The sequence below is a fragment of the Trematomus bernacchii genome, unplaced genomic scaffold (genome assembly GCF_902827165.1).
Source record: "Trematomus bernacchii unplaced genomic scaffold, fTreBer1.1, whole genome shotgun sequence".
In the NCBI taxonomy this organism is placed as follows: Eukaryota; Metazoa; Chordata; class Actinopteri; order Perciformes; family Nototheniidae; genus Trematomus; species Trematomus bernacchii.
In genome coordinates this window covers 921,526-933,158 of record NW_022987950.1, presented here as the reverse complement: position 1 = coordinate 933,158, position 11,633 = coordinate 921,526, and the positions used below count along the sequence as shown (strand labels likewise).

The window sequence follows — 11,633 nt, the reverse complement described above, 5'->3', positions numbered from 1 at the left end:
CCACCACCCCCACCAGTGGTGGTGGAGGAGGAGGAGGACCTCTTGTTTTTCCGGAGTCTCTTACCCACCATGAGACTCATGTCAAGAGCAAAGAGGCTGCGAGTCAGATTTGCCATCCACAAGGTGGTTTTAGAGGCAGACCAGGAGGACAATTAAATACTGATACTGATCCACATTACATCTTTTTACACTCATCACACACTTCACTCACAACATTACATAAATAAAAGTTATTTAAAGTATGTTATGGCTATACTGTGTCTTGACTTGTTCATGTGGTTTGTCAGTTGCAACCCAGCGGCAAACTCTGGGGAAGAGCCGGGACGCCAATACGGAAGTGCCACAAACTGTAGTTCATATATTGGCCGATAGGCGATGACTGCAGAAAGGAGCAATTTCCATAGACCCCCATGTTAAAATGCCCAATTTCACAGCAGAAAAAAAACGTTTCTAGCCCTGGATGCAATAAATATTATTATGTATATAGTTAGATTCCACCTTCATGATTATGAATCTGTGAGTGAATTGTTTTCTAACATGACCCTTTTATATATATTAGGTCTTAAAGTTTTTGCATAAATTAGGGCGTGGTCACATTGAGTGACAGCTCTGTCAAGTGACTGCTGCTGTTAGCTTCTTGTCTCTCTGCTAGCTGCTCCGTCTCCGTGAAGCTACAGGGACTCTGCCTGCTCAGTTCATCCAGGGAACACAACTTGACCCCGGCCGTGTTTGTTTGTTCTTCATGCTTATATATCGGACTATTGTGACTCGCTCTGCGGTTAAAACAGACGGTGCATGAATGCCGTTGTGCGGTAAGTGAAATTCGAGTACTTTATTTATGATTTCAATCAGCTACGTAATGAATGTTAAGGCTTGGGTTAGCGTGTAAGCGAGTGGTAGCTACATCGGTGCTAACGATGCTAATCTTAGCCTCCAAGTTAACTTAAAACCATAGACTGTATATATAAAGGTTAAAACGAAATAGACAAGTGTTAAGCGTTAAGTGGGATAATACTGTAGAACAAAAGGCTTCTGTTTGAGGTTGATAAAATAAGGTCATCCTTGTAACTTAGAGAGATATTTTATTATGTAGGTAGGAACTGTATGCATCGCTAAGGTTAATTTAAATTGGCTATGCTCAAGTATGTAGACAAGCTAACGTCGAAGTAGTGTATGTGAAATCAACCTCACAATAAGATGTGTGTATATTACAATTATTAATGTCATATTTCAAGATGATTACTTAGATATTACAATATGGTTGGTTGAGCTGGAGTTCATTATTGAGCTTACACGTTAACATCACAGTCATCTGAAGAACGAACCCAAACCTTGTTGTTTTTATTAATTGCATTACCAAATTGGTATCAAATAAACAGTAAGCATTGGTAACACAACTTCCAAAGTTACAGTAAAATAAAAAGGACCCTGACTCGGCCAATACACAATCCAACATGTTCAACAGAAGAGAATAAGTTATATTGTTTGTACACATGGTTCTTTACATATATATCTGTTTGTTTAAAGTGTCCAGGTGATGCAGACAGGCTGGACCAGAGAGTGAGAGACAGAACTGGACTCCTCACAGCAGTGAACTTCAGCACAGGTACAAATACTCTTTTTTCATACTGTACAAAGAATCAAGAAAGATATTGGTTTAAATAAATGAAGTATTGACTTTAAGACACTGCTATACATTCCATTAAACAATACTAAATACTAGATCACCTACACATCAGTGAAGTTGAGGGTTTTTTCCATGCAAAGGGTTACATTTAGATGTTAACAAGCAATATGACTGTCAGCTTTCTAATTTAATGTATTGAAGGCAAAGATATTTAACGCAGAGTGACAACTGCTATTTATCTCTCAATATTGTCTGTAAAAATGTGGTAAAAGTTATTCTTTCAGTGAGACAACAGAGCAAGCTTGTTTTAATAACAGTTAAATATTATTTTGATAATAAAATACATTTCAATGTTGATGAATTTCATACTGTTCATTCATAATCTGATTGTCTTTGTAGCTCACTGTTGAAATAAAAAAAAACATTACAATTACAAAATAATTATATCTACAGCCCCTAAACACAAGCACACCTCTTTCATAAATAACACACTTGTTCTGCAATAATATGTTTTATGTTTCCTGTAATTTTTGTTAGGAAAGGACATGCGTGAAAGACACGACTCAGCATCTCCTCTTTCTCCGAGGGTCAAGAAAAACATCCAATAGGAAAATTAAAAGCTGATGTTATGAGATGTTAAGACCAGTACAGGACATTCACTAAGAAACTATTTTTATTGTGAAAACACAGTCAGCTGATCGAATGCACCTATTTCCACATCTACACTCCATCAGCTGATTATTTCTATTTGCCTCACTTCATGAGCTTCACAACATGTACCTTGTACCGCAGAGTTTGCAACGCAAATAAATGGGGCCAATCTTCAGTCAGATGTGAATGTGTAATCTAACATTTTCAGTAAGAATAATGGACAAAAGGAGTGCAAATACAAATTCAATTTATTGAAATGTGAACCAAAAGTTAATCAAACATGTTTTAAATAAAAAGCACATATGGACAGAAGGTGTAAACCTATTAAATGTATAAGTAAACACATTTAGTCAAATAAAGTGACAGACTAGGCCTGTGCAGGTGGTATCAGCTATGCATGGGCTCCTCCATCAGGCCTGGTCCTCCTCACAGAGGAAAGACCCTCAGTCCTCTCCAAACCAACAGACAGGACGTCCATCACACGGAGGTTTCTCTCTGAAGTCTCTGCAGCTCTCTGGACACCACACTGTCTCAATCCATCCACACTGAATATGAGAGGGGAAAAATGAAAATAATAAATGCTTTAGACAATAAGAAATATAAAGTTGACTGTTGAGTTGCTCAGTTTTTTTAGATTGTCAATACTCAACCCAGTCTCACGGCATTTCGTGTTATAGTCACGTTATTTAATCTATTGATTCGTGTGCACCACCACGATTATCCCCTTATTTTCGTGTCACACAGAACGATTTTAAAAGCAATGTATTTCTATTGGTAATGTGTTTCGTGCCTGCAACACGTCTTTTTCTCGGTCTGGTCGTGGAAGACCGGAAGCTGTGTGGTTCATAAAAACATGTTCTTACTCAATATCAAGCCACGATTATTGCTTTTATTTAAAATCGTATCATTTCGGACTTTTGTTGCCGTCTGTGAGGAAAATAAATGGGGCTCAGAGCCTCAGGATACTGAAATCTGTATTTTTAAAATCTTTTTTTCCTTCTAATTTGTTATTCTTTTCAAAATAACACACTGTTATTTACTCAACAATAACACACAATTATCCTTGTTTTTATTTATTGGTTTAATTTGATAATCTCGGGCTATTTTGACGTCCGTCAGGAACTGAATTTCAAAATAAAGTCAACACGTCTTTTTCTCGGTCTGGTCGTGGAAGACCGGAAGCTGTGTGGTTCATAAAAACATGTTCTTACTCAATATCAAGCCACGATTATTGCTTTTATTTAAAATCGTATCATTTCGGACTTTTGTTGCCGTCTGTGAGGGAAAAAAATGGGGCTCAGAGCCTCAGGATACTGAAATCTGTATTTTTAAAATCTTTTTTTCCTTCTAATTTGTTATTCTTTTCAAAATAACACACTGTTATTTACTCAACAATAACACACAATTATCCTTGTTTTTATTTATTGGTTTAATTCGATAATCTCGGGCTTTTTTGACGTCTGTCAGGAACTGAATTTCAAAATAAAGTCCGAAACAATACCAGAAACAGATTTAGGACTTTTCAATAATCCTCAGCGGTGATTGGATGTTTTAGCCGCAATGCATGTAGGGATATGGTGTTTATGCACACGTTTCTTTCGTGTCAGAAAGCACGATTTTCAAAGTAATGCATTTTAAGTGGAAGAATTGTTCGTGTCTCCTCTTCGTGTCTCGGGAAGCCGGAAGCTGTATTATTTTCTAATGTTTATTTTTTTTAACCATAACGGGTACTTTACATAACATTGAGTCAAACTTATCCTTGTTTTGTTTATGTTAAATTGTTATTGTCGATCAATTGTCCATTTTATTTATTAAGGTTTAGGATATTTGCCAGGAGAAGGGAGACCGTCGGAAACCGGAAGCTGTATTATTTTCAATGTTTTTTTTTTAATTTGATTAATTTTTTAACCATAACGGGTACTTTACACAACATTGAGTCAAACTTATCCTTGTTTTAATCCTTGTTTTATTTATGTTAAATTGTTGTTGTCGGTTAATTTTCCATTTTATTTATTAAGGTTTAAGATATCATTAGTCTTTTATTTTATTATTATCATGCTTGATGTTTACACTTTTCTGCATTTTATAAGGCAATATATACTTTTCTGTTTTTGTCTGTAGGCTACTTAGGTTATTAAATAGTTATTGTGTCAAAATATAGGAAATGTATTAATATTTTATTGTATAATCGGTACAGGAAATGACATAATTCAGAGCACCACCTATTGGCCAAAGACCGCTGCCACCGGCATTGCGATCCATCCTCTGACAAAGTAAGTTGTGTTACTAAAGTCTGATGCATGATTTAATAATTGGGGCTTTTTTTTAAGCCTTTTCTCGCATAGTTCATCATACATAATGAACTGTTCTAAGTCTGAGAAATGCTTCCGCCATAATCAGCAAAGCAACATTAATGTGAAATTATTCTTGCGGGCGGCTAGCTAGCTAGCTCACGTTCAACATAAGCTTAAACTAGTTTAGCTACATTTATATCAGCTCATAAGTGGTGTGTGGAAAATATTTGTCTTAATTACGGCTACATACGTCGGTGTTAAAGTGTGAGTTATACGTTATCTTAATCGCTTTTGTTTGACACATGACAGTACTAACGCTGCCGAGCGGACATTTAACATATGTTTGGGGGGGAGGGGCATAGTCCATGTGCACGGCCATGTGCTTGTTACGAGTCTGAAACAGGAAACACGTAAATGAACTCACTCAGTCTGTCTAAAGTAGTTAAACCGTCACAATGTGCATTTAAAAAAGCTAGTTTCACTACATAATTCACTTTTTCTGTTCTCTCCTGCAGCTCCTGTACCCACACCACAAACCCATACACTGATCTACACCATCATAAAACCAACGGCACTTTTAAGAGCCAAACTCTCCCTATCTCCCTATCTAGCTCTCTTATATCTATCATCTATTTCTTTATTCACCCTTCTATCTATTCTGTGTACTTCTCTACTTTCCTGTGTTTGTCAGTCTGTCTGTTTGTAATCCTGTGTTAATCATGCCAGGTGGGTCTACAAAAAAGACATGTCCCTTCTGTCAGAACATTTTATTTTGTGCACAGAAGATCTGTGCACATTGCCTTAAGGAGCAGCCAAAAAAGCTGCGCCTTGAGAAGAAGCTCAAGCGGTTTGATGAGAAGCGAGAGGATTGGGTGTCTGGGCGGAAGAAGAACCACAACATTGCTTCCATCAAGGATGAAGCCATTGTCTTGGTATGTACACTTTTTACTGTATGTTAATGCCCGGACACACCAAGCTGACACCAAATAACTGACACAGACGGACCCCCGACTGTTTGCCAATATATTGGGCCAGGATAAAGTTGAATGTTGTTTTTATATACATTTATTTCTTAATGATGTTTGTATCTTATTAACCAATATACACTTTGATATCAACTTCAAATATAGATATTATTGCAAAGGTATTATTTAATATTCTCTTTTCTTTCAATTTTAAAACTACTCTTATCTTAACTTTCACAGCCAAGGGACACTATTTTAATTTAACTTTCACATTTAAATAAACAGAGCACTTCCTTCACTTCCATGTTGTGTTCCATTCTTGCTTATGTACACACTTTTAGACATTAAAGGTAGGGTAGGTAAGTTTGAGAAACCGGCTCGAGATCGCTAGAATTTGAAAATACACAACCGGAGAAAATCTGCCACTTCCTCACAGAGCCCCTCCTCCAACACACACGAACGCGCACATGACCAATGAGGGCACGAGATAAGTTTGTGCACAGATGGAAGGCTGACAGGCAGGTAGGCCATCCAGTTATTTTAGCCGGGCCGGCTCAAATGATTGGTCGTGCTTTTTACAGTACTACGGCTTCCACAGATGACATTTATTTATGGATTTTTTGTCAAAGCACTTAAGATATTCATTGCTATCGGGATGTTAAGAGCATTCCATGGAATATAACAAGTGTATCTCGAGCCGGTTTCTCAAACTTACCTACCCTAACTTTAATAAGACTACATCATTGTATGTTACTACTCTATATTACTCTTACGACTGCAGCCACAACATACGGGAACGTTTTACATTGCAGCACGCAATTTCAATTTCAACAGTGTCAAGCTATGCTTGGATTGTGTTACATTTTTAATTATGCAATACTCATTGTGTACACAAGTGTTAACTGTTAATTGTTGAGTGGTCACACATTTGCATCTTATTGTACTTTAACTTTAAGATTATCAGGGTTTGAACTGGGACTCAGGATACTGATTTATTTGTATTTTGTGTTTGTCTATAAAATATTTTTCTGCTTCTACTGTGTAACCCTTCCTGGTAAATACATGATTCTGCAAAAGCTAAACTCAGCATCTAGGTTTATGAATGGCATACAACTAGATGCTGTCATCAGTAATGTTATAGTTGTAGTTATATAGTTGTTTCCTTTCCATTTCTTTAAACAGTAAATATATTATTTTGTCATTACAGCTTGAGAAACTCCATGCCATTGGCTTTAAACCAGTGCTGCTTCTTGGCAAGGAGACCAGGAAGAAGGAGGTCAAATGTGAAATCCTAACCCCTCGCTGCACACTGACCGCCTATGCCCAGGATTACCTTGACAAGATAGGCACTTTTTATGAGTTCCTTTGTGAAGGTGAGATGCTTGCACTATATCTTCACAGTTCACAGTATTGTGTACACAAAATGTTTGTATCAATGTTAAACTCTTCTAGGGATGGTTCACCCCTAAAACATGTTCAGTCAACGAGTCCTTACCTCCCTGACAGTATAAACGTTGGAGAGCTTAACATTTCCTTATAACCAACACAGTTATATGGAATGAGTTTGGATCAACTCATTTAATAAAGTCAGTTAAGTTAACAACAACTTACAGCGACTGTTTTCAATCCATCCAAATCTTGTGGGACAACAACTTCATCCAGTATTTATCCTTTGATACAGCCAGAAAGCAGTCATTCGAGCCATTTATTTGGGTTTGGCAAACTATATTTTTGTGAGACAACTAACACACATCCTTTCTACTTGTTAACTGTCACTATTTTTAGCTGCTAAGTATTACAAAAGTTGAAAGTAATTGCAAAATATGTAGGGATATGGACAACGTTTGACTGTTTATTATTTTAGCAAACTACATACAATAAATACATTTTTAAACACTGAGTATGTAGCCTAATGAGACATGGCTTACTCTGCAGAGGGGACTTGTGGACATTTAACTGTTATTTATCAGGAAATAGGTAGGCAAGTTTACTTGAATTTGAAAAACCATTTTGGGGTATTGTGCTACCACTTGCGCATTCATTGTATACAAATTGAAAGTTGTTAATGTCAAGGTAGTTGGGTTTGATGACTGAAATGTAGTTTTAGGCTTGAGCCATCCCTTAAGCAATTTCCTTTTAGCAAACCGTTCCTAAACTGTTTGCTTTATCAACGCCCACAAGGGAGAAATGTTTTGAGGTTAATGGTAAGAGCACAATACATGAAGACGATCCCAGTTGACCACATATTCAGTTTGGCAGTTCTGTATTAAGGTCATGTTTCTCGGGTTGTAAACAAAAGCAGTTATCCAGTGCATCCAGAGGTCCCTTTACATTACATTTAGCAGACGTTTTATCCAAAGCGACTTGCTACTTATTTGATTGCACTTATGCAAAACACGTTTGCGTCAGTCTTATAAATTCTGAACAAAATGTGTGGATGTAAATAATGTAAGGGAACATACATGCACACGTCTATATGTTGTCTACCGACGAATTGACATGTCACATCACATGGAATGTAGACACAAATCGGAAGAATAATATCGCAAAAACAAAACCATAAATGGTTGACTGGATAAATACCACTATTACTGCTATTAACTTTGACTGCACACAGTCCTATGACATGACGAGTATATTTTTGACCCTGTCTGGAAACATACATTAAGCACGCTGTATTTCTTATTTCTAGATATATGAGTTAACCTCTTTGTCTTAAGCAAGTCAAGACCAACATTTGTTTAACTTGCACAGGTTGGACACAGGACTCCACTGGCCAGGGGGTTGTGGAAGATCCTGAGGAAGAGACAGTCACGCTGAACCTCACACCCTGTGACCCATCTGAACCAGAAAACAACTGGCAGGAGGCAGGGACGTCAGAGACAAGCACTGTGCAGGTGGAGGTGCTGAAGACCCCCCCCGTGAAGCAGTGTACCACCAAAGAGGTAGGGCAGGAGGAGCAGCCCCAGCGGGATGATCTGAGACAGGCTACCACCACGGAGGGGCCAGGTAATAAAATAGATAGATAGATCGAATCGGAGGGATGAAACCCTCTTTAATGGTCACACATGCAGAGCACACAGCACACACAGTGACATTTGTTCTCTGAGATTTGCAGCTTTTATATTTATGAAAGTCAAGAGTGTTTTCCGATATCTTCCTAAAAGATTATTGTAGGTAACTTGTTGACAAGTCATGCTTCTACATTATCTCAAAACACCTAATTGCACTTCTTGCATTTTTGGGAATAATGATTGTTCCAATAGGTAAATAATAATAACAACAATAGCTTAATCTAAATAACAATTTCACCTACAACTTCATAAATATGAAAGGAAAATGGGATACTTGGGTATGTGTATATCCTTAGGTACTTGGATATAAATAAATATTAAACATTTAGAAAAATACAGTCTTTCATTCCTGAACAGACATGTGGTTACTATATGGTTATACCTTTTTCACACAAAAATGCAAAGCAACAGCAGGCTTACTATACATTTGATAAATCACAAAATAAAACTCATGTCATTTTGTTTACACACAGAAAGGGTCTTACATTGTAGCGTTGGGCAGTAGGTCGATTACATCAAAATGATTTGGCACTTGTCCATATATTGTACGAGAGGTTGATATCATTAATATTGTGGTCTACCTAAAGCAATCCCTGACCCTAGGGGTAAACTTTGAAGCAACTCATGCAACAACGTCATGCAGCATATTTAAACTTTATACTCAAGAACTGCATTTAGATATGACACTGTCCCATAATGAATATACGGGGAATAAACTTAGGTTTTTGAATCAAAGTTAAATTCATTTAACGTTACAGCACAACATGTTAATATTTATCAAACTATTCCTTACACATAAAGTATGGAGTCAATTATATAGGCAAGACAACAAAACACCTAGACTTCATAGATCAACCTCAATTAAATCGCAATAACAAAAAGATATCTGTACCTAACACCTATTGCATCATGTGATGCTGCATTTGTGGGATGTATTTTGAAACTTGAGTTTAAGCTTAACTTGGTATACTGTATGTATATAGTAATATTTCTTCTTCAACCCACAGCTGTCAGGACAGGGTCCGTGAGGGACACAGTACTTGGTCCTAGACGCAAAAAGAAAAAGTCAGGTATGTTAACAGTATTAAGTATTTTGACTGATTATAAACATGTGCATGAGTTGAATTGATTGGTATTCTAATAAATCTATCGACATGTACTTTAGCAAAGTGCATGTAAACGCAGTGATTGATGCTTCTTCAGTGAGTTAACAACGCTATATTGTGACTAATAACTATAACTGATACATTATCCAAAAATCATTATCCAAAAATCCAAAGGGCTTTAATTGTCTAATTAGAGTAAAATACATACAGTCATAGTTGATAAGGTGGTGATGAGAATGCTAGGCAGTAAAGGAAGCAGCAGTGCAGTATTTTCTTTGGTCATCTCAGGCTCAGCAGTGGTATGGCCATTCAAACAAGCATCCCATTTTAGGACTGAGAGCAGCTTGGTTCCATTTCAATGATGTATACAGTAACTTTTGACCAGTGATAACAGTGTGATCACTATTCATCGTGCAAGTCTGGTTGCTACTTAAGTGTTCATAGTTGTATTTATTTTATTTCTAATATGACTAATACTGTATGTGGAACCTGCTTTGATGTTCACAGATTGCTCCTACCACACTCGCCTAGAAACTTTCCCCATCAGGAGTGTAATAAGAGAAAGAATGAGAAAGGTTAGACAGGAATAAAAGTAATGCATAGGGTGTGCTTTATGATTTATGTGATTTCCACCACAATTGTTTGCTAAATAGCTAATATGCGTTTGGTCTTTCCGAAATTAGAGATTTGTTTTCTTCTCTTGATAGGGAAAAGCAGAAATGTTGGTGGAGTGGGAGCCCTGTCCAGTATGGTATATATCTTCCAGTTACTTGGCTTCATGTCATATGATGTAGTCCCATGTTGGAGAACAAACACATGATATTTAACAAATGCAAAACATCCAGATCTACCACCAGTCCTCTTATATATTTCACTGCTGTTATTCTGAAGCAGCTGAAGTAGTGTAGGAACAAATGATTGTTTAACTTCATTGTTGTTAATGTATGTATTTTGGTTTGTTTTTATTGTTTGTTTGAAAATGTGTTTTCATTTCTATGTTCACTTTTTCTAAATGGTGGTGGTCGTTAAATGGAAAATGAAACATTTACTTATATAAATTGAGTTATAAGATGTTTGCTTCACACATGTTTTATGCTTTTCGGAAAGACGAAACCAGTACCTGTAACTAACATTATTCCATTCTGTTTTCAGTGGCAAGGAGTGGGCTCATTCCTGGCAGCCGAAGAATTCTCCGGGATAATGCATAAAAATAAAAACTGTTATTTGAACTCCAGTTTTGTTTTTGCACGTTATTCTCTTGTTTATATGCTCCATTTGAGTCATATTTAATATGTTTCTATTAGAAATAAGATGAAAACCTCCACCAAAATGCATTTGACTTTTTAGGAAATTACAGTTGAAATACTACATGATTTCATTGTCAGTGATAGGAACACCATAACCTATATTAAGCATATTCATGTGTGAAATCTGGTACGTTGCCATCCACTGCCTTATCTAATTTGTTTAACTTCCGAAGTATAACGCTTTGGAGGTAGGCTTGCATATCATTTAATTATAGGCCTAATTAAAATGATCCTGATCTGGATCACTGTGGTTTTGCTACTACATTTGAAAGCTTTTGGGGACATATTTAAATGCTTGAGATATTAAAATGGTAGTGATTACTTTGAATTTTCTTTTTCACTTATTGAAAACCACAACTCGAGTATCAGGATGGTCTTTATCTGGAAAGTTATCCACATCTCATCCCCACGTTGTCATGGCGACCCTTTGTCACGTCACAGATACGGTACCCGAACTCAGATCGCCACCCGGAAGTACTAGACAAACGATACTGCCGTTGCAAAGGAGACAAAAGTGCACATTTGTATTGTATATTTTTTTAAACACAGGGTTTGGTTTCGGATCGCGCCCGATTGACGGCTTTCTGAAAGGGAATGGAGCCTATACGG

At 36.9% G+C, this 11,633-nt stretch overlaps 1 protein-coding gene across 1 annotated transcript; it reads left to right on the top strand.

Moving 5' to 3' along the window:
• The first annotated feature begins 5,068 nt into the window (after positions 1-5,068).
• LOC117470831 lies at positions 5,069-10,952 on the top strand. The gene is made up of 7 exons (XM_034115715.1): positions 5,069-5,504; positions 6,745-6,910; positions 8,292-8,546; positions 9,619-9,681; positions 10,225-10,292; positions 10,425-10,468; positions 10,870-10,952. The coding sequence occupies exons 1-7, from the start codon at positions 5,292-5,294 to the stop codon at positions 10,916-10,918; spliced, it is 858 nt and encodes a 285-aa protein (XP_033971606.1). The 5' UTR covers positions 5,069-5,291; the 3' UTR covers positions 10,919-10,952.
• The last annotated feature ends 681 nt before the right edge of the window (positions 10,953-11,633 follow it).

Coding starts and splice junctions, on each gene's coding strand:
- LOC117470831 (XM_034115715.1), top strand. CDS start 5,292: ATGCCAGGTGGGTCTACAAAAAAGACATGTCCCTTCTGTCAGAACATT. Junction 9,682..10,224: donor ACGCAAAAAGAAAAAGTCAG/GTATGTTAACAG, acceptor TGATGTTCACAG/ATTGCTCCTACCACACTCGC. Junction 10,293..10,424: donor TAAGAGAAAGAATGAGAAAG/GTTAGACAGGAA, acceptor TTCTCTTGATAG/GGAAAAGCAGAAATGTTGGT.